This window comes from Mya arenaria, chromosome 3 (assembly GCF_026914265.1).
Source record: "Mya arenaria isolate MELC-2E11 chromosome 3, ASM2691426v1".
NCBI lineage: Eukaryota > Metazoa > Mollusca > Bivalvia > Myida > Myidae > Mya > Mya arenaria.
The window spans coordinates 60530010-60555280 of record NC_069124.1 but is presented as its reverse complement, the minus strand read 5'-3'; the positions used below and the strand labels follow the sequence as shown (position 1 = coordinate 60555280).

General features: G+C 33.4%; 1 protein-coding gene across 3 annotated transcripts in view; it reads right to left on the bottom strand.

The window, feature by feature from the left end:
* LOC128227752 (neuropeptide receptor 15-like) overlaps positions 1–25271 on the bottom strand; it is a 168774-nt gene that overhangs the window by 55228 nt on the left and 88275 nt on the right. Inside the window, exon 1 of one of the 3 annotated variants that reach the window (XM_052938561.1) lies at positions 17752–18431. The exons of the other annotated variants lie outside the window; for them this stretch is intronic. Within the exon in view, the coding sequence (XP_052794521.1) occupies positions 17752–18149 (398 nt within the window). The 5' untranslated portion in view covers positions 18150–18431. Of the gene's footprint in view, positions 1–17751; positions 18432–25271 lie in introns of those variants that run through there. 3 annotated transcript variants of the gene reach the window in all.

Here is a 25271-nt window from a genome sequence, read left to right as displayed (position 1 = left end):
ACGGCCATCATATGTATGCACGTAATTACTTCAAATAAAGCGGACATATTATGTCTGCACGTGATAACTGCAACTGAAACGGACATAATACGTCTGCAGTGTTACTTACACACATCGATTTATGCTATGAATAAACACATTAAAAATACAAATAATATACGAAAGGTATGTGATCATGATGGTTTGATTAATTTGTAAATAACCTCGTTTAAAAGGATTCCGGTGTACGCATTACGTATAACAACTGGTGTTGCACTTCAGCCATGCGTAGGTATTTCAGTAGGATGCATGGATGACGTCCCATATATCCACCTTAATCCATGTGTCATTATGCATATAGAATGCATGACATTATTGCCTGGAAAGTATTATTTGAAATAAATCTCAACACATTCAAGGAACAGCTGGAAACGTTCTACCTTGTCTAAATAACGCTCCGAATATGTTCATAATGAATCACCTTTTTATGGTTTATGAACACATAATTGATAATAACTGGTTTAAAAAATGCACACACAATTAAAGGACTTGATGGTTTTGTCTAGACAGGAATTATCGAAAAAGCTTGCGTAATTCAAACTTTAAATTTGTGCAATAAATAACCAGTTTAGCATCCTAATGCAATGTCTCACAATATTGGTTTACTCTCTATTTCCATTTAAACCATTTGTCAACTAAGGTTTAGGAAGGGAAATACAGAATTAATTGGAAGTTGTGATATCTGTAAGTATCATTTCACACTCTCAGTTTCAAAACTTTCAATTGGAAACACTCACAATTGTCAAAACACGCAATGTTCGGTTACGGCTGGAAGTGTTCTTAATATGGTTTTTAAACTGATAAAGTTTTGAAATGAACACTCGAGGCCTTTGCTTTCGAACAACGGCACCCTTCAAATGTGCTTGTGCTCTGAAGGACTGTATAAAGTTGGTATATATCGCCATAAAACATCTTTACTAAAATACTACTGAAAACATTCAAAAAGTTTGGAAAGGATTTGTTTGAAATTGCCAAAGACAATTGAAACATAATTACGACCTGTTCCTGGCTATACAACGTGAACATTTACATAATTCAAGGGATCACAAACACCTTTTACAGTGACATTCGTTATATTTTGTAAAACAAACCAACACAAATGACACTTTATTGAATGAAATAAATTGAAAGTATCAGTCATGAAAACAGGTTTTAATCCATGTAAATGAATAAGCGGCTGACACAATCGATGACTGAAATACTACCTTCATGCTTTGCATTTTGTATTATCTAGTTTTTTGAAGAATCAGCACAACATGCATAAGCAATTGAAGAAATTGGATTGCTAGCTTACAACATGGCATATGTTTAAGATAAAATGGACAATTGTTAGGCAATTTTAAACTTAATTCATATATAACAATCTTTGATATAGGAGATAATAAAAAAGGCCCGAATAATAACCACATACGGGATGTTTAGCGCGATGTATGTAAAGTGTATATCACATTGTTAAATACCGTTTCAATGCACTTTTCAATTATCAGGCAATTAGGTTTCTTCTTCTTATCTTTCTGGCATGGTACGTCAATCGTGTCTATAAGATTAGACTCATGAAAGACATTCACTTTCCATATCATAATTAAGTTGGAATTTAACACGACGACATTCACAACAATTAACAATCAGTCAGTGAAATATGACATTTATGGAGAACTCGACATTTTAAGCAACCTTGAAAGGACGTATAATGTGAAGGTGTGCGTTTACGCCGGCAGACGTTACCCTTCGAGGCCAACCATTAAGACGAGTATATAGCTTTCATCTGATATTCTATCTTTTTGTGTGCAGTAATTTGTCTTACAAGATGACGGCCACTCTTGCTTGAACAGAACACAAATACAACTAGGTTTACACTAACTTTATCACGACAAGTATTTATTTCTAGGCAAACATATGGTCATATGGCGTAGTCTTGACAAACAAAAACAATGACGATTGCAGACAAACGTTTAAAGTCAAATCTTTTGTTCTATTGTTTTAACTCGTCAGAGAGATAAAGACTATATTGGAAGAAACAACAGCAATGCCAGGGCATATTATACATATTATACCTTGTGTCTGCCTGTATTCGTACATGCGTTTGTGTTTATGTTAAATGTTTAAACATTCAAATCCTCAGTATCAGTGGAACATATTAAATAACACGCACAAGTTAGCAGTTTGTTAAAATGTTTGCGAAAGTACGCACTGAAAACTGTTTAAATCGCACGAAGATGTATTATCACAACTATGCGTAAATGCTAAACGTATAATGCATTATATATGTAGTGTGTTGTTTGTGGAGTTTTGTGTTGTTGTTCCATGTTTCTGATTTGTAATCGTTTGTTTTCATGTTCTATGTAATTGGCTTTGACCCTGTGCCATTAAACGGGGTTTTTGTTTAAACTTTTGACCAATGGACTTGTTTTTGTAGTATCATATATAAAAATACATCACTATTGGTGATGTCTTTTGTTCTGTTCGTTAAATCCTTAGATACCTATGGTTATTGTGTAACCAAACGTGAATCTCGGATTTGGAATTCGTTTTAACATTTGTAACATAAATGATTTTAAACGTGTCAGTGATAAAATATATAAATCCGGCGTTTAAAAGAACAATCAACAGATAGTTTGTATTACTGGCAAAGCGTGATAACACGATAAAACTGATTGGACAAACAGTTATTAAAGATCATCGAATCAAAAGTTCATGTCGTAGTACAAACTTGTCAAACAACTGAGCTGTCCTTTGCATTGTCCATTTAATATATTTATTGCTGAATGTTCAACTGTAGCCCAAACATTTCGAGAACAATGATATTGACAAAGCTTCATTCATCAATCTTCTTAAAAATAGTACTGATTGGAATTAAACAAAAGTATTCAATTTTAGAACTCGTTCGTTCGAGATCAATCGTAGCAATTTAATCATGACTCCTAACTCTACTATGCTTTGCATGACATACCCTATTAATACACTTGATTTACATCACGAACTTACTTATTAAACTAGCCCTTCACATATAGCATTACCCATTTCTTTATTTAAAAGAAAACGCCGATGCCAAGGCGGCATATCCTATACTTAATTTCTTGTATGATTTGTAGACCTAACGTTTTATTGGTTTTATATGTTGTCGGGTTTTTTCTTGATCCGAGGCTTAAAAAACCTAAATATATCTGGACTGGGTGCTAAAGGGTTTCAATAGCAACCTATTGCTTAATCATATGCAATTGATCCATAAGATTATTAGATAAAATCCGTAAATTAAATTAAAAAATGATCTCTAGGTCTACAAACCTAGTTACATCCATACTCATTCATTTGCTGTTATAATCATCGAATGCAGACAAAAGGATTGCATTATTGCCGGAAAGTTTAATTTTGATACTTGTTTCTTTCGGGAACATTTAGGAAAGCCAGTTGCTGTAATTAAATGATTACTGGCAGGATTTGATTACACTTTTCAAAACTTAAAGTGTTGATGAAGGAAATAATATAATGGAGAACAGCTGCTCGTTTATGTAGTCATGAGTCTATTATAAAACGCCTAAATATAATCGAATTCATTTATTTGGATAACATAATTACATTTTGAAAAAAAGAGAAAAATACGTTTTCAATGTTCTCATGTATAAGAAATAGACAAATAAGCATAATAAAAAAGAACTATGAGAGAAAAAATGCTTGATAACTGGTATTTTAAATTGTTATTTGTGTCGGTTGGAAAATGCATTAATCATTGGCCTCGGGTCTTCTTCATACACATCCTTTATACAGAGCATCCATCAACAAGTTCAATGTATCAACGAGCTAGTGCATGCGGACTTGCGTTATATTTGATGGTATGAAGTTTTACCTTAACATAAAGCCCCATAGCTCTTGTGTCACAAACAATCACTTTAGTTGGTTTGCTATTGTTTATTGATAACATGACATATACAATTCAGTGAGTCAACACTAATAACCACCAGTAAACACTACTTAGATAAGATGGGGTGGCATTGTGACGCTTTTTTGCATAAGATCAGATGGGGAGGCATTGTGACGCTTTTTTTCATAAGATCAGATGGGGAGACATAGTGACACTTTCTTGCATAAGATCAGATGGGGAGACATAGTGACGCTTTTTTGCATAAGATCAGATGGGGAGTCATAGTGACGCTTTCTTGCATAAGATAAGATAGGGAGGCATAGTTGACGCTTTTTTGCATAAGATCAGATGGGGAGGCATAGTGAAGCTTTTTTGCATAAGATCAGATGGGGAGACATAGTGACGCTTATTAACATAAAATCAGATGGGGAGACAAAGTGACACTTTCTTGCATAAAATCAGATGGGGAGGTATTGTGACGCTTTTTTGCATAAGATCAGATGGGGAGACATGGTGACGCTTTTTTACATAAAATCAGATGGGGAGACAAAGTGACACTTTCTTGCATAACATCAGATGGGGAGGCATTGTGACACTTTCTTGCATAAGATAAGATTGGGAGGCATAGTGATGCTTTTTTGCATAAGATCAGATGGGGAGGCAAAGTGACACGTTCTTGCATAAGATCAGATGGGGAGACATAGTGACACTTTCTTGCATAAGATGAGATGGGGAGACATAGTGACACTTTCTTGCATAAGATAAGATGGGGAGGCAGAGTGACACTTTCTCGCATAAGATCATATGGGGAGGCATAGTGACACTTTCTTGCATAAGATCAGATGGGGAGGCAGAGTGACGCTTTCTTGCATTAGATAAGATGCATAGGCATAGTGACACTTTTTTGCATAAGATCAGATGGGGAGGCATAGTGACGCTTTCTCGCATAAGATCAGATAAATAGGCATAGTGACACTTTTTTGCATAAGATCAGATGGGGAGGCATAGTGACGCTTTCTCGCATAAGATAAGATGAAAAGGCATAGTGACACTTTTTTGCATAAGATCAGATGGGGAGGCATAGTGACGCTTTCTTGCATTAGATAAGATGAATAGGCATAGTGACACTTTTTTGCATAAGATCAGATGGGGAGGCATAGTGACGCTTTCTCGCATAAGATAAGATGAAAAGGCATAGTGACACCTTTTTGCATAAGATCAGATGGGGAGGCATAGTGACGCTTTCCCGCATTAGATAAGATGAATAGGCATAGTGACACTTTTTTGCATAAGATCAGATGGGGAGGCATAGTGACGCTTTCTCGCATTAGATAAGATGAATAGGCATAGTGACACTTTTTTGCATAAGATCAGATGGGGAGGCATAGTGACGCTTTCTCGCATAAGATAAGATGAATAGGCATAGTGACACTTTTTTGCATAAGATCAGATGGGGAGGCATAGTGACGCTTTCTCGCATTAGATAAGATGAATAGGCATAGTGACACTTTTTTGCATAAGATCAGATGGGGAGGCATAGTGACGTTTTCTCGCATTAGATAAGATTGGAAGGCATAATGACACTATATGCATCTTCTTTATAACGATGATATATAAAATTGTGTATTTCGCCATCTGACTGTGTATCAGATAACTATGAAACTGCAATTATGAAAGGATCGCTGCGACGGCGAGACAATACAATAATCTCTTAATGCCTTTCTCTTGACATGTCGTACTAGCATATTGTTATTCTCCCACTATTTAAAGTATTTCGTATGCAAAGACTTCTGAACCCATTCAAAGTCCTGACGGTATTCTTAATGCTCGTTCAAGGATTTGTATGTATGGCATGCGCTTACCTTGTTTTCAGTCTGATGCTAATGTTCCTGGTAAATGTGTCTTGCACGATTACGACCGAGACAAATCTATAAATGTTTGGACAAGTGTGAGATTATGTGCATGTAACATAGTTTATACCTCCAGTTTTCTTGCTTAACAAGGCGATATATCTCATTTGGATGCGCATGTGGTCTATTTGTGGTGTATGTGTCTCTCGGTTAGTGTCACATGTGCGTCTACATTGTGCCTCTAAAGAAGATCATATTTGATTGATTACTAGGATAGTCTTTGTAGTTCATTGTAGGGTTTATGAAGTACTGATTCGGGGTTCTTACTGTTCCTTTTTGTTTTTAAATTGAATGAACTATAGTAATTAACATCAGAATTGATTTTAAAGGTATTGTTCTTACTTGAAACTGTCTTTAAGTTCCTAAAATGAGCAATGCAGCTATTAAAATGTTGGTATAAATATTACTGTAGTTATACGAAATGTTTTTAGTTATACTTTTAGTTTGAATAGCCGGTTATTAAACTTTTTATGGAGTTTTCATATTTTTACGAAATGAATAGGGTTTAACTCTGTTTGATTGCGTTCTACTTTGAACGTAAACCACTTATATCGCAACTAGTTTGTGTTTAGTTTTCTGGTGAAATGATTCATACAAGTACACAATGGCACAGAGAAACTCCAAATAAAAGGCAATAACTCGGAAAACGATATTGGTATTATACAACAGCCGCATTTGTACTCTCAATAGCACCTGCTATAATGCTTTTAATATCAGAGACACGTGCATTATTGTTACGAAATCTCAATCTCGGAATGCTATTCAGTAATTCAATTTTCCGAATACTTAACACTTCTAAATCATCTTGATTGTGTATGACGCAATCGAAGGCGTAAATTTGTAAAGACAGGAAATACACCAGCAAAAAAGGAAACTCTGAACAATCACAAATATTGTAGATTTCTGACAGGTTATAGTGCGCTATTTAACGAAATCTTTCCTAAATCAAAGAGTGTAACATATATTTCTTCATTTCAGAAACAGATATTGTTTGAGATTATTACAACCTTGAGTATATACAATTGCTGCATGGTATCTGCCAAAATGATTTACGGTAACAGGTTGGTAAAAAGAAATGTACTTACTGTTATATGAATAACGTGTAAATACGGTTGGGCACGTAAACATTCAGCAGGTGGTCGATGGTTATATCACAAAAAACAGGTAGATTTCATATGCATTAAATATCCCATTATGAGCTGTCAATCGTTGTGTATTTAGTAACGTCAGCGGTAGAAAGTAACTTTCCAATCAGTAAAATCACCGGCATACGCAAAGTGTAAAAATATATTCTCATAAAGAAATACCTTGTGATGTTTATAAACGCTGCCTTTACATGTTGGCAGATACGTCACCGTCCTAGTATCTATTATGGTGGAACAATTTGTTTAAGATACATATTTAAATAATCTCTATGTTCAGAAAGCTTTCTTCAGGAGAAGTTCGCGCATACGCCCTCGCAAATATAGAGATATTTCGCGCTCAACACTAAGAAAGATAGCATTTAGCTTTTTTTCCAACTATTTAGTCATTTGAAGACCAGCAACTATAACTCATTGTTACTTGAAATAGTTTCGAGACGCCAAACTATTTTTTTCTTTTAATGTTTTAAAAGAACAATTAAAAATACCAGTTACAGATATGTGTTGGAAGATACTAGGAAATCGCATCCGCTTTTTTGTATTTTTATGAGCAAATAATCAAAAAGTATCTCTGTAAAATATATTTAACTACACACGTAAGTGTTTTTACATCGTGAAAAATTGTCACTGAGTGGCTAGTCTGCTGTGACTGATTGTTTCAATTCGCTGTGAATGGCGAGGGAACACTTGCAACCATATGCAAAATAGATGTTTGTACTTATAGCTGCGTGGTCGTATTATCTTGGTTAATTGGGTATATCATGTTAATGACTACTTACCATAACTTTACTAATAATTCTATGAAACCCTACCTACAAATTCTGTTCCTTGCCTTTTGATATCAAAGTTTTATCTGGAATTGAATATTATTACACAGATAACTTTATCGATTCTATCTAGAACTTTTTGTTTGGAAGAAACGACGATAAAGTTATTCTATGTGTTGAGGATCTAGTATTCTACGTGCATTTTTAATTTCCCCACCTTCGAAATATAACACACTTGTATAAATTGTCAGAAAAAGCATGATAAAAGATGGTGTAATAAATGAATCTGAGTTAAAAGAATAGAAACAAGTATTAAATAATAGAATTGAAAAAAAGAGGTCATTAAATGGCGCACATGTATTATTCACTTTCAAATACCCTTAATATATGTCAAATACAACAGATAAAGCATGAACATGATTGAAACGTAAACCACCATGGTTCTGGCGACCTGTAAGACGTCGTACGATCGTTTGTGATCCAGTATTTCAATAAAATCGTGCGTAGCTATGACCTCCGACAATATATCAGCATGATATAGCAATGTCGGTGTTCCTTTTCTTAGCCTTAACCTTCTTTAACACCCCAAAGCGCAAAACTGATTTCATTTCCACTTTTTGTAAGGTTTACAACATGAATGAAATTCTATTTACAGGGATGTATGATTTCTGTAAATGAATCTCTCCATGTTTCATATAATCGGCGAAAGTAATCTGTGAATATTCGCAGGAGAAAGCATCAGCCGTATTAAATATTCCAATACAAAATTGGCTAATATTCTGATCAATTCTTGCTGCAATTTAATTAAGTTTTATAAATTCCGGTATTTCATTGTTCAGAAATTCTGCAAAGCAATTCTTATGTCATGTTTTCATAAATCGGAAACGTGTGCATTTTTTCAAATGCGCATGTGTTTCCAGAAACTTGGGAACGGCATTTTTGCATCCCTTTATAAAGGTCAAAATAAAAATTCAAAAGCAGCTCAAAAGTAATTTTAAGATTTTAAGATGAGCTCATTAGATATAATAGCACCACTCACAGGAAAATGATTTAGCAAAGTGCTCAGAAACAATAATTGAACATCAGAAACGTTTGTTAGTGCCAAGTTAGCATCCTTACCAAAAAGCTTCACATGTAGGTCAAAGGTTATATCAGTGAATATCGGCATAAACGCTTTATTTATCAACTTGTTTATAGTGAGTGAGCTAATGGGGTTCAAATTACTAGCAAAACTAGAGTACAGACCCCAGTGATTATAATAATGCTTTGATACGATTTCACGTTGCGCTGCGGGTAACTTGGTGGGTGATTCGAGTCGGGTAGTTTTTAACATTTCGACATGCTTCACATTTACCTTGTTTCCATTTTCAGACCAGTGCCAGTTTTCATTTGAAATTTACAATACTCACAGCTGTTACGTATTGAAGGACGACTACGACAACACATATATGATGTGAATACTAAGACGTGTTATAGACAAACTAATATAAATATAAAACATGTCGCTAAATATTGATTGCTTATAGAACAGCTACTATTTCTGCAAGCTTCCTCGATCACAATTTCAGATGAAAACACAACAACATGACAATATATGTTCCATGTGTGTAATTGGCATGAATATTAAATATTCCCCAACACGTAAATGATTACCTAACGAAAAATGACATCTATTTCACAGCCAGTTGACCAAATAGATAGTTTGAATACTTCCTACAAAATTGCATTAATATCGGGCGGATTACCAAAGTTCACAGTATGGTTGTTGTTTGATAGAAAGAACAACTGTTATGTTGATAAAGGGACATCTATTGTCATACAGGAACGAGAATAGAAATGTGTATTTTACTTTTGAACTTGTTATTTCAGAATTTTAAGATTAGCTGATTAGATATAATAGCACCACTCACAGGAAAACGATTGAGCAGAGTACATAGTACCTAGATATATAGATATAATCATGCGTAGACAATGAGCAGGAGAGGTCCATCTTAGAACTTGTTATCTTTGTATTTTGTTATCAATCGTAGCACTTTTCGCGGTCGTCCGTCTCCATGATGTCTTGATTTTCTCTATAATCGTTATCACAATAATTATTATTTTTTGTAGATGAACTTTGATCTTTATATGATTTTTCAAGAAGCGTTATTGACAAAACTGAAGTGTGTGTCGCCTAAAACAAATGACACTACATGCATATTTGATGACCGTGTCAATGCAACTACCGGGATATAAGTATGTAAAGAGAGAAAGCGACATTAGTGTTACCTTTTATTGTTCAATGTGCACCCCAATATCTATTTATAAACAAATGGTAACATTAATGCTAAACTTATATTGTTCAATATTCATTTCAAATACATATTTATAGAGAAATAGCGATAGTGTTGCTGAATTTTGATTGTTCAAAGTACAGCCAAGATAATTATGTATTGAGAAGTTAATGATGAATTTTTTCCATTTGTTTAATTTACAACTCAAAAAATTATGTTTTAAATAAGATGTGTGTATACGTGTATGCGTCTTCGTTTTTACTCAGCTTTCAGCATTTTCAGGATGGTGTTTTGTCGCCATATTGGCTTTATGATTTGTTTTATATTTATTTATCTAAACATGAACATAGTTTTGATAAGAAGTAGACATAAATGTCGTTTGTTAAGACAACGTCGGAAAGTATATATTGATAAATTGAAATATTAAATAAGATACTGAAGTACAAGGCCGGGTCACCAGATACAATCTGGGTTCTAATTTGAACCTTTATGATACAACGAAGCCTGATTTAATCTAAATTGTTTAGTATTACCTTCCCATATAATGCTCCCAGGGCGTCTAAGACAGTTTCAAAGCGAAACTCAACAGCCTGAAATCTGACATGTATGTACTAGAAAACATTGGAAAGTCTCACTTTTTTAAAAAGTGTGTTGTGTTTAAATACCTGTCAGAAGCAATTTATCTTATAATTGTCCAAAGTTTTAACTATATTGTTATGAAAAAGAAAGCATTTCGTTTCATACTGTTCACTAGGTTGGTTATGAAAGGGCAGTTACCAATGACCCTATGTTACCTATATCAGTAATCTAAAAGGGCAATAATCGTGTCATGGAAATTTCATGTACTTTATAATTATTAAATCAGCAGGACTATGTTTTTGACGTTGCTCGAACCACAAACCGGATTCCTTCTGTATATAAATGAAAGAAAAGAAAAAAATATTTCTATTTGAACAAAGTTTGATATCAAATAATTAACAATAATTGCATGTTTTCCTATGTCAATATGCATTGAAAAAACTTCTTTGATACTTTTGTGAAATTCTGTCGATAGTGTATTCCCAAATAATGTAATCCTTCACCAGTAAGTTGGAGTCTTCCTTAGTAAATACACTTCCTTTCATTAATGTTGTAAGGGAAGTTCACATGAAATCAGTCTTATTGAATAGAGAAATTAAGAAATGTCAAGTTGCAACGCTATTGTGTGTTTGCACTATAAAAGTAAGGAGACAGACACAAATTACGCCCACTTTCGCCGCACTCCACGAATAATACGACAAAGTCCATTATTGCATCAAGAAGTTTGTTTCCATCGATAAGGTATATGCAATAAAGTATACCAGTTCTTATTTATAAGGTGAACATATATGTATTAATGATACGTATAACTTACTTTGCGTGTACTGCAAATGCGTCAGAATAAAACTAGACCTAGACTGGACCCGGTGGAATAATTTGATTCATTTTATCAATTTAACACTTAACTAAAGAATTGTCGTTTTACTAGGTACAATTGATCACTTACCATAAACACCATTTCTGTTATCAACATTTAAAGTAAGAAACGTGTGAAATAATTATTATATGCCTGCTACATCTTATCTAGTACTTGAATGGATCTATTATCGTGCATTATTTAGTGTAAGATCTATGTTATTAAATCAGGAGTGTATCCCTAAGCCACAAATATCATTACACTGATCAGTTTGGTATTGCACCTCTTGATCTGTGTCATTTTCTGATTGTTTTGCCTCCCTATATTTTGAATATTTCATAAGAAACGACTGATCACCAACATCTTTTGACAAAATGCCTCGTTCACATTTACGTACATGTACCTACATGAATGTTTTTAATTAAAAATGGGTGAGATTCTCATGTTCCAGTATTAGGAGTTCAACAATACAATTAATGTAATGAAAGCAAGAGAATTTTAAAAAGAAACATGAATTATCAAAGCAGACAAAACCCTTTTGTGTTCTCTCCTCCAATTGTTTGTTTATATTTATTGCATAATTTGCCCATTTCAATCAATGGTCTTCTATAAGTCGCTATGCCTATTGTGAATTATTTCGACTGATTTTGTTTGATTCATTGGAATGTTTGAAAATAAGTTTAATGTCACTTTTCACACGTTCTCGACAATTAAATAAATATCTGGCTTTTACAATCGCTTTCATAAACATGTAATTGGAAGCAAGAAATTATTTCTCGTTTCTCGGAACACAATATCCTTGCTATACAACGGACGCATCACAATACTCCCCTAAACTCTAGCCGCTCACCACTAATCACGTTGAAGGTAGCGGAAACTTGCATAATTGCCAATAAGGTGAATGCTCTTAAATCACATTTGAAAATAGACCATTTAGTAGTTCTAAACCCTCTTGATTATACATTACGCAGTTACCCAAACATTCGTAATGTTGAAGGCGTTAATATATAATGACAGGAAGTAATTAAACAACACAAACGACGTTCTAAACAGTTACAAGACTTTCGGGTATTCTGACAAGTTTCAGTGCGCCAACGTACATCAAAGAGTTTTCTTCAATTAAGTTAACGTAAATAGTGAGAGAACATAAACACCTTTCCTCATTTTTATATAATTGTTTTATGGTATCAGCAAATATGATATACTGTAGCAGGTCGGTCATAGGTGCGTACCTATTTTTGCGAAAGGTGTGTTGTTAAATGAATAAGTATAAAATTTGTGTTATCAACTTCAAGCAGGTGATAAGGAGTTCAGTTTATTCTATTTTCATAAAAGATAACATGAAAATAAAAAAAAACATATTTTGACTAAAGGATACAGAAACAGTGGTAAAGCAAAATATACGCCTATTTAAAAGTAACAGTATTTCATGTATTGTCATTAAAACAACCTTTAATTAGTTGTTTCTAAACACTGTCTTTTCTTACTTGTAAAAAGGAATATTTTCCCATATTATACATCTGTATTGGTCTCATTATACAAATATGTTACGCTATGCTAGTTTGTTTTATATGAAGAATATATGTTTAAAAAACATTCAAAAATTGTTCGAGAATTACTGTGCTACTGGTACTGCTGAGTACCATATATTTTTAACATTTAATTATCAAAGAAAGGTAGTACAAAAACATGATAAAAATATATATACTGTTTCTTACATGAGGATGTCTATAATAACATGAAATTCACATTGTTAGCATTGGGCAAATAAACAAAACGACGAACAAGATGTTTATTCTTATGTATTAATTAACTATACCCTAGCAAGTAACTGTTGTCTTATTTTTTAGTATCTATTTGAACACACTTGTAGTTGGCCTACCCAAAAAGACCTAAGATAAGTACGTTAATTTAGAGGATTACAAATCGTTTGGTAAATGCTACAGATTTAGAGATAAGGAAACTCAAACAGTTTTTCATCGATATTTCTTGCAATTGCATTTCTAGTACATTGCCATTGTAACAGCGTGATGAAGTTGCAACATGCGTCACTTTGTTATGAACTGATTGATCGCTGCTATCATCAATGATTAGAGACTGAAGCATTTCGCCACACAAAGGTGATTTTTCTTATTCTTGTATGAACAGGAGTAGAGAAAGTAATCATCTTTGTTTGTCCAGAGTTCAAGTAAGTATAAATACTTGGCTATGTGTGGTCTCACAAATTGTTCCTACTCATCGAGAACGCCGACAACACTAATGGGGCAAATTTTGTATGACGCAGTATAGTACATAAATCGTTTTCTATTATTCAACTGCGCATATGCATAATCTTATGATGTTTACGCGTCAAAATATTCTCTCCTCTAGGTGTCAATTTAAACTTTTAATCTAGTAATGTTTTTTTCACGTCCATTCGGCATCAGTTTGTATTAATGGTCAGTTCCTTCCGTGTATTTTTTAAAAATAATTTAAATAAGTAAAACAGAAAAGCTCAAAAGGTAAGGCAAGGTATTAGGCTAGACTAATGTAAATGAAAAGGAATTCCGTATGACTTTATTAAACAATATATTATGTTAAGTCAATGGGTTAGTTTTTCTTCAATCCTACGTTTCTTATTTTAAAAACGTCAGGCCCTAATATATATTTTTTATTTAAGTGTTATCTTAGCTAGGAACATAATTTACATATTCAATGATATTAATGCTACAGAATAGGAAATAAAGTCTGCTCTGTTTGTTTCAATTTCGCTATATATATTTGTAGTTATTAATATTTAATAGTGCGAATAAGAGTATGTTATCTAAATAAGGCTTGTTTATATTGTTTATATACATTTTGCAAACAAAATGAATACAAGTTGTTATTTATAAACAATCACAGGAGAAAGCAGCAGCCGTATTATGTCTCCAAATACAGGAATGGCTAATATTCTTGGCAGAAATTAATTAAGTGCTGTAACTGTATTATTTTAAACCTTTTAAGTAATGATTTAGCTAAGTTTAGATGTTTATATGACATGCACTACGTGCGATCATTCTTCCTCAATTCTAGCCGATACAATTTAAGGTTAATCATTCGGTAGACGGCCAACAGTGTCGAATTGTAAAATAGTTTTATTCTTCATTTTGTTATCTTAAGTTACATTTCTTTTTCGAAGATTTGAAAGAAAATATATATATTTGTTTTATTTCTTTTCAATTTAAAAAAAATCGACTGGAAATGTTTGATATTATAATTCATACACTTTCTTTCAAATGTGAAAAAGAACATGTTTTATATAGTCTCTAATAGTTATTGAAAAACAGTTCTGTTCGTTCTGCGTTTTATGTGCAAATATCTATATGTTTAATTATCATTGTACACAGATGAAGCAGAAATAAACTAGATATCTAAAATGTATAATGTATATAATCGAGTATTATTGTCAATTCTTGGAAGAGATATGTTTTAATGATATGTAATAAATCGCTGATTAAATGGCTTGTCAGCCAATTGTAAAATTCAGTCAGGCAATAAGTTTTTAGACTGTCAAGCCGACAGTCTTTAGAGAGCAGTATTTCAAAAACGCGACTAGTCGCCTGACACGACATATTGAACATGAATATATTAATACACACCACCTGCGTAGCAACAGAACTACTTACGTGAATGAGGGGCGTCAAGTACTTGCTTATATGTATTTTTCGCGTTATTGTATTTCTTCATGACAAAACATTGCGTGTTACTCTTAGTATAATTGTACTTGCAATTTGATGAGTTTCATTGAACAAAACAATGTAAATATAGCATTTACTAACGAAATCATTTTACCCTACAACCAATCGCAAGCTACGCCACATGTTTGCACCCCGTATGACGTCACACATATCCTGGCATTCAAGACTGACCCGGCAAAGAACATATTTTATCTATTGACAGGCAAGCTATTCAACATGTGTAGAGTATGCTTTCACCTGTAACTTACCGGAAAAATACATCATGATTCTGTATAAAAAGGAACAGTTTGTATTGTCGGCGTTTACGTGACAATGTATGCTTTTAAAAGTCTGCAATAATTGCACACGGAAAGAAATAAGTTATGTGAACGTCCTATTGTTTCCAAGTGCTTGACCGACCGTGAAACCTAATGACTACTTTATTGGCAAACTGGTTTATTTATTTGTATGTTTATGCGCTGTACATCTCATGATGGCACAGTCTTTAAAATGGTCAATGCTCATCATATGCAAGCTGGTTATCTAAGCTACTATGCTTATCCTTCACCAACTGGGTATGGACAAGTAGTACCCAACCATAAGTCCATATGAGCGCATGGTCTGAAACCTCGTTGGAGAGGTTTGTCGCATGAGTGTGTGTGGTTGACTCCATTAAACTATGTTGTTCCGTTGCAGGTCATGACCGTTCATTACCTTAGTATGAGTTATAAGTTGATCAAAATAACTTTTGCGTTGTTGACCAAGATTATGCTGATAGGCTGATTGTTGCCCTACCGGAAGTAAACAATCGCTCCAAATATGTTGTGCCCTACTCGTCGGAAATAAACAATCACTCTAAACATGTTCCGCCCTAAGCTGTTCGAAATAAACAAACACTCTTAACATGTTATGCCCTACGCTTAAAAATAAACGACCGCTCTTAACGTGATATGCCGTATAATATCGCTTCACAAATAATCCTTCGCTCTATACATGTTATAGCATACCCTTCTAAAATAACCAACTTCTCTAAACATGTAATAACCTACCCTACTCTTCGGAAAAAAAAATCACTTTAAAGATGTAATGCCCTGCTCTTCGAAAAAAAAAACAATCACTCTAAACATGTAGTAAAGTCTGAATACCTTTCTAAAATAAACAATCACTCTTAATATGCTGTCGAAGCCGCGTTTGACATTATTTGATAAATAACAGTCTAAATCACTAGACGTATTTTTTCTGAAAGGTTTCAGTCAGGTGTGTTACCAAAATGTAGGGTGTGTGGGTAATAAAAGTCATTTGTAGTTAAGTTTATCAGAAGCTCAGTATGTGTTGGACCACAGCCGTTTCAAGCAATGTTTGGGAAGTATAAATTTGTGAAGTGTGAAAGCGACCATTGCGTCGGATTCATATGAAATCCATGTCTATGCCAGCAAGAACAGTAAAATAGTTGCATTATATCTTAAAGTTTCGTTTTTACAGGCTATAAACACATTATCAAAGATGGTGTGCCTTAAATATATGATTTGTTAGTTTGTTTTTTAGAATGCTAAATCATTCGTTCTGTGTTAAGTAGGAAAAATCCAATTAGTGTTTTTACTTATACCGTTTTGTAAGTTTAGTTATTCGATTAATTGCCTTCTGAAAATGAATGTGATATTTGCTTGTGCGGAGGAAGATATGTGAGACATCTGTCTTTACCTTCTCCTGGCCACGATATCTACTTAGCTTGATTCTGAAGTGCCACTTGATTTAAGGCATCATATTTGAGTTTCAATAACATTTGTACTGAAGTTTGATAAAAATGACGTATATGTCTAAAATACATCAGCGCAAACAAACATGAGTACATGCGCATGACACAATGTTGATAAATGGTTGAGTAAAAAAACCTCCCTGGTTGTAACAAAGTTCTCGAACATTGCGTGTTTTGTCACAATGTTGTTGATGGAATTTCTGTCTGTGATATGTTATATAAAACATTTACAATTCTTGAGAAATCAATTAATCCATTACGTACTAAACGCGAAAGAAAATCTTACATTATCAGTATGCCGAGTGTCAAGATCTCTGTTGGATAATTATTTTTGCAAAATACAATTACTGATGTCTGCTGCAACAATCAAAGGTTTCATCACGAATTTAATGATAACATTATGGCGCACATTGTATCAAGATAACAGCTATTTGTACATACAAAATAATACAATAATTAATACACGTATAAAATTGCTGCAACAGAACTGTTAAGCGAACTATCAGTCTGTATTAAGGGAAGAATATTGGTGGCTTATAGTGGTTGTTTTCTCTGTACCCCTCTGTTAATTATAAATTCGCTTTCTCTCATTTTAATTTACTTGAAATCAAATCAACATCTGACAATAGTAAAGCACGCTTCAATGAAATAAATTTCGAATGATGTTGCACCTGCCTACAAAGGGCCGTAATTTTTTTTTATAACTTGTGGCCCACCACTTATGCATTTATTATTATAATTTAAATAAGGAATATCGATTATGATATGTAATTATAATTCTGTATATACTTTTTGCGCCTATTTTGATTTGTATACTAGTCAAAAAATATATAATATGATTTCTTAATAAATTTATATCAAATTTTACTTACCTTTCCACACACAACGCCACTAAGGTCATGACGGATACGTAAAGCGACGCCACAAGGCTTGCACGTTCCAAGCGACATATAATGTGGCCTAAAAGCCAGCCCCTGTTGATCATGAATTGCACAATTTCCGGTACACCAAACACCAGTATGAACAGATCTGAGAAAGCAAGGTTCACTATCAGAATGTTGGTCATTGACATTCGCATCTTAACGTCACTGAACACGGCATAAATTACGGCAACGTTACCAATGATGCCGATGGCGCCTATTATAAAGAACAGTGTGGAGAGAGACACAATTTCAACGGTTGAAATCTTGTTCATAGACGGATTAGTTCCGTTTCCTGTACCATTATACAGCAATGGCAAACAGCCGTTATTTATTTCCGATTGATTCATCTTGATTAATACACTTCTTAGCTAGTAAATCAACTGTTCCTAATTGACCTAAAGAGAGAATAATGTGATTTTAATCAATTAAAAAGCCGTTTTTAGAATCATGAAGTTCCAAAACAGAGTGTTTCTTCTCTTATTCCTTGGAAGCTGTTCAATAATTTGGAAGCTTATGAATTTTACTAAGACACATAATTGTTTTCTTAAAGAAAAATGTCCAATTAATCGCAGATATCACTACAGATGTTGGTACCATTGTAGCTAAGGCCATCAACTAAAGCTAGCCCTGTCACAGTGAAGCTGAACGTTCATTGGAAAAGCGGCGGATATATAATACACTGAAATGGAATCACGCCGTTTCTCGAATGTTTCCCTTCCCTGCACGATAGTTCAACATGCTGATAGCATCCTGCCTTCAAACTCTGTAAATCATCACAGCCTTTCCAATAACATAAACCGTTTAGAAAAATGTAAATTAATTACAAAATCAGCGAAAGCATCCTTTGTAATATAAATAAAAACTTTGTCTGAAAGGGAAAGGTTCTGACGGAGTTAATTTATCCAAAATATAGGTAGGAAAAGTAATAACATTGTGTGATTGACCTCTGTTTTTTGTTTTCTGCCGATTTTGAAGTGTTTTTTTCCGAATTGTAATTAATAATTACTACAAATCCTTATAAAAACTGTAATAAAATTCCATGCGGGTTTAACAATTTAACAACTGAAATTGAGAAACAACAAAAATAAAATGTGTACTTAACAATTCGCAAAATGATTTTGATTTGAATAGATGTATGCTATTCTTAGTATGGAGAAGTATGATGGGCGGCACATTATGTAAGGTTTCTGGGCAAATGAATTTCACCTGGCAATGATAACAAGTTGAGATATAATAACACTGTTTTTCTAATAACTATTAGATGCCCTCCTATTGTCTTTGGTTCTTTTAAAGTATTTTAGTACTGTGCAATAACTCTTTTCTCTTAGAGAATGACGGTAAATAATTCTCTGCTTTATTGTTTTTTTCCCCGCGCAAGAATTTATAAGTAAGAACGCGACTTCAGTTCAAATCAAACCTCTCATAAGTATATTTGAAAAGGACAAAGGCTTTGTTTCAAATGAAGGAATCGTCATAGAGATTAAATTAATTACTATTGGTTTTGTATCATTTCTATGATTATTTTAATATAAAGATAATTCTTATAATCCATTATACTGATTGACATACGTTAAACAATCTTACAGATTAAACTGTTCTCGGCATAGTACTTACATTCACAGAGTTTAAAGATAATATGTACTTTCCTAAAGTAATGCATTTAAGTAATTGACAAATGGTAATGTTATTACATTTTGAAAGTATATAATTCAGATAAATCTCAAACACAATAGCTTGATGAAATTTAGGAGCAAACATTAAACAAGAACAGTTGGTTTCAAAAAAGAGTAACATCTGTAGTTTAAAATTTTTAATTTGAAATAAAAATATGGAATACCAGGTAAGCATTGCAATTTAGTTTTCTAGTATCTATGTTCTATCATAACGAGTTAAACCAGGCAAAATGTACCAAGCACGAGTGAAAAGCAATATTTTAGATCGATCGAACCTTAGTTGATAATTGATTTTTAAAATTGTTATAAATTAAATCAAAAGTGTTAACACAAATCATCATTTACGCGTCATTTTCAGTACATTTCTGCAAATAGTTTAAATAAAAGAAAAAAAACTTAAATAGTTTATAATGATATCGAAATCTGCGAAGTAAACATACAATCATTCATAAAGTAAGAACAACGTTTATGTTGCACATTTTGTTAATTCGTTCGCACTGGTAAGTATAAATCGTCATACTTTATTGTAACTCGACCAACCGTGTCTTATATGAAAAAGGGAAACTGCATAATTCGTTCAATATTTAATAGATCAGCGACTCTCTGAAGATTATACTGTAATTATTTACTAACAGGACAAAAAAGCAACGAAGTATTTATCAGAAAATAACGCAAACACATGATTTTCTACATGAACGTCTTCTGTATAACATGTACTTCGTTGAACCAAATCAAAACAAGATATGAGACAAATTCATGTATTTTATGCTTTATGCATGTTGCCATGTCAACCGCTATTGCAAAGAAGATATTTCCCAAGACAAAGAAAGACTTCTTTTTCAAAATTATTTTCCAAATTTAAACATAAATGTTTTATTTTTGTAAATGGAATTAGAGATATCACACATTAAACTGCTTAAGGAGTGAAGAGATTATAATGAATGATATTTTTTTGCTTTTTGTTGGTATTATCATTAAGACATGGAATGCTTTAATTAAAAATAATGTGTAATGCTCACCTTACAAATAAAAATATTAATGACATAAAAGTTACATATAATTTAACCCACCATTAAATATCCTTGCTAGAACAAAACGAAAAAAAATATATATATTTTTAGTTCAACACATGTTATATAGCAATGTGATAATTATGTGTATGAACTCCTTTAAAACACAATATTTCTATACCTTTGCCTTTCGACGGAAAACAATTACAGCATACAGCAATTACACGGAAATTTACAACCTCAAGAAAATTTCACATTATTTTATCATGTTATTGTAATCATATCATTACTATCATAACACACGTGAATTTATTTTACGTTTAAATTCATTGAGAAGACCCATAGAATACAGATAAGGAACAGTGTCACAATTTGAGAAAGAAACATCCATCGTTCTGTAAGTAACTTTGTTAAGTTGAATGTCTGAATGCTTTAAACATGCCGAAATTCGTTAAATTGACGTCATATGAATGGCTTTACTTGTTGGTTTATTCGTTGTTATAAAAATATAATGAGTACACAAAATTCATGATATATGTCCACTACTTGTTGTTTTTATGACCCGCTTTACGAATGGTGAGTTCTTATGACGCAGAGTATAGATACATGTTATGCCTTTAAGTTGGAAAACGTTGTAGCTTTGATCCACATGTTTCTTGCCAACTTGTGGCCGTATAATGGACACGCATTTACGTCTCTGCTAGTATTCATTCCTGGTTTATGTGATAGACGGTATATGTGGACTCAAGGTAATCCGAGTTCCCTTTTTTAGCTTGTTTAACACAAAAGCGGCTTGTTTAACAGAAAAGCGATTAGTTGAGTTTGTTTCGATACATACTATAAATACCTATTCATAATTTCTTTAAGGGACGATGCGTTTTAAATGATTTAAAGAGAATATTTAATATATTGTGAAATAGACACTAAAGGGAACATTATTTTTCCCGAAAGCATGTATTGCAACTTGTTAGTATTAGTAAACCACAGTTACTGAAAAGAGAGTTCTATGAATGTTCAAAATTTATATATATTGTTTCAAATTCTTCTGGGTACTACATTTCGGTTAAATGCTCCATTAGCAAAGAGTATTCAAGACCTGCTTGTTTTGAGCCGATAATGAGCCAAATATCATGTTTATGGCGTCATTTTCAGGTTTTTATACGGATTGGCATTTTTGTGCGTTTTCTACCAACCAATGGACAATTATTGAACAGTGACGGTTGTGGTCGTGGATAAGGAAACGGAACCATATTATCTAGCGTTTCTCTTGTGTTTCTCTAATTGAGGTCAACGTTCTCAGCTGGTCATTGCCAATCAGTCCAATTCCCTGTAGCTATGACCGTCAATTCCTGTCACATTATCCAATGTTTTAAGATGGACGGATTCGTTTATACCGGCCTGGCTTTGTCTACAAACAGACGTTTTGCCATTGCAAATCACATACTTACGACTTACCAGGGATTACCATTATTTTGGGTTGGTATTTGTTTTCTTCGGAATGTCCATTAATTACGATTCGTAGTTGTTATATAAACGTATCACAAATGACCATCATGGTGACGCTATGAACACAATGGAATGTGGCTTTAAGCTCAGAAGTTTAAATCTTTAATGGAGGCAGCGAACTCATGGTTAAGTATTTGCTAGGATTCTCCTTGATCTATATAAACTGTCGAAAACGGATTAGGGGTCATAGCAGATATTTTTCAACATATAAACATTGCAATAATGCGACATATAAGGTACGCCGATGGCAGCATGATTAGTTAAACCTACTAGATTCAGTTGGAGTGGGCAAATGGATGGGATAGAGTGAACGACCAATAACCAATCCTCGCGCAAAGGTTTATGCATGCAATCATACATTTTCAGGAACTTTCTAACAATCTAAAAGACAAATTATTAATTCTTTCATTCTTGTTTGAAGTACTTAATTAGTGTGTTTGTTTTTTAAAGTTGAGAGGGTGATATTTAAACGCATGTGCATGTCTCTACAAATGATAGAAATATGTAGGCGATTTTAAAAATGCTTTTCATGCAGTCGTGTTTGCCCTGCATTAATAACCATTAAAACTGATTATTGTCATTACAGACAAGACATGCATTCAGATTATATGGTGTTTATTCAATGTTTTACTCGCTTAGAATCAGTTTAATCCGGTGTATTATGTGTCACTTGTAATACGTTTAGGATGAAGATGTCTGGAAACTACCACACAGTGTCTGCTTTCTTGAGTAAAATTCCAAAACGACATAAAATGGAAAAAGGAACTTAAAACATCCATGCACATTTCTGGAGGAAAGTAGCCGAGTGAGATTTTAACGCTTTATTTATATGCCTCGCATGTCGCTCATTAAGATATGTGCGCATTACATATTGTCAAAAATGTCTCGGGCAAGTGTTTATGTCGCAAAACAGCATTTACAGTATATATTATAGGCACATGGGCTGTGTAGGACGATCTGTATTGCATAAAACGGCATTTCGTCTATGTAAAACTGCCACGGTTTAGACAACAATACCTTATGATTTACAACACCGATAAAACACAGACAACATGTCAACAGGGCGTCAAAGGAGGTATACGGTATACTAAGTAAGTGTATGGGGACGTGGTCCAAGAACAAAATATATTATTACAACTGGAGATATTAGAGAAGTGATAAACCTTCCCCTAGACACAGCCTTTACATGAGACTAATGTGATTGGTGACATATATCAGCATGGATTAGTTAGGAATTCGCTTCTTGTATATTTTAGCGAGCCAATTGTTATACTGACAGTATATTCCCTGTAATAATGTTATTGACATAATTAACATCTTGTGACTAACAATACTTAGTTATGATTCAATCGATGGAAAACATGAATGAAATAAAAAAAAAATTCATAAAGGCCACCGGTCTAAAAAATAACTAAGGTAAAATCTTACAAATAAGACAATAACAGGTGAATGGTGAACACAAGTTAAATGCCTAAGATATTTGACAGAATATATGTAATGATATACATTATATACATTTAAGAATGATAAACAGTACATGTATTGTGTTTAACACTGTTATTGTAGACTATTATTTAAATATTCTTCCCGCAAAAAACCGAAGGAATACACATGGGTCAAGACACATCACCGTTACCAATTAACAAGCACACACATTAGGCTGTCGGATGAAGCCGCAATTTCGAAATCATAAAATGATCAGTAGCAATTAAGATGCAATGTCTCTTCGCAAAATTGGATTAAATTACTTGTATTTTATTCTTATCGCCCTTTTCTGTTCCTTTATTTCCTATGGCGTCTGTCTATTCAAATGACATTTCCTAGAATATAGACGGTTTTGCATTCATTTGGTTGATAAATGGATTACATGTGGATATATTTCCAATGTTCGCCGTATGCAAATTAAAACTGTCTAGGTCTATTATTATATTGAAATTTACAAAAAAAACACACCATCATATGAAGAATGTATTCACCACAGTCATAGCCTATAGAAATATTAAACGGTATGAACAATGCATTTCCATTTTATGATTATGGAAAACTGAGTAATCTGCCTTAGTGTTGCAATTTCTTATGGAATGTTTATGTAAATGTTTATGTTATTGTTTTTTTAAGTAAATATGTAATATGAACATAAAATGATGTATATTTGATGAGTCAATACGATAAAATGACATTTCATTTTTTATTTGTGCATTAATTGCGTGTATTTGTCATTGGGCTGTCTTTAAGTACCAACCGGGAATTTCCATATTATAAATTATTGTATGTGCTTTATGTTAAAACAAACTGATGAGTCTCCACAGCATGTATGATTGCTGCGTTATTAATAACATAACTAATCGCTCCAATGTCGAAAGTCAACGAATTAGTCTGCTCTGACGTACTGTTGAATGGTTAGTTCAGTAGTGAATTGCGTGATCGGTGTCATTATCGGGGTATAAACTCAGTTGGGCTGGTAAATGGTGTGGAGTCCGAAGGTAATGACATCAATCACGCAATTCATTACTTATGTTTTCACCAAAAGTTCATTATTTCTTTCTTAAATTGTTATTTCATTACAGTAATTCGTTCTCACTCATGCTGAACATAGAACGACCGGACCGGTTTACACATTTCATTGCTACGGACAGAAATAGTTCCAAAATAGAATCACTTCTCATCGTTCAATTGAAAGCTGACAACAATACATTAAACAAATCATAAAATAAAAATTTTCAAGACAAAATAAACAATTCGTGGAATGCCGACACAAAAGTGCGTTTTTATATTAATACGCGATTATTCGTGTTTCGAATATGTTGCATACGTTTGAAAATATTTGCACTTGCCGAAAGGCCGTTCATTGTAGAATTTGAAGTTGAGTTGTAAATAATTTAACGTCAGTTTATTGTGATAAATAAAAGATAAAATTGGGAGGCAAAGTACCACTTTCTTGCCCATTTCAAGTAGATATTCTTAATGCTCGTTCAACGAAACGTATGTTTGCAAATGAGCTTATATGTGAATGCCTTGTTTTCTGTCGGATGCTAATGTTCCTGGTAAATGTGTCTTGCACGATTACGACCGAGACAAGTCGACGAATAAATTTTTGGACGAGTGTGAGGTTATGTGCATGTAACCTAGTTTAAATATCCAGCTCTTCTTGTTCAAGTTGTGCTTAACTGACTTTTACAAGGCGATAAATCTCATTTGGATGCGTGTGTGGTCTATTTGTGGTGTATGTGTCTCTCGTTTAGTGTCGCATGTGCCCCTACATTGTGCCTCTAAAGAATAT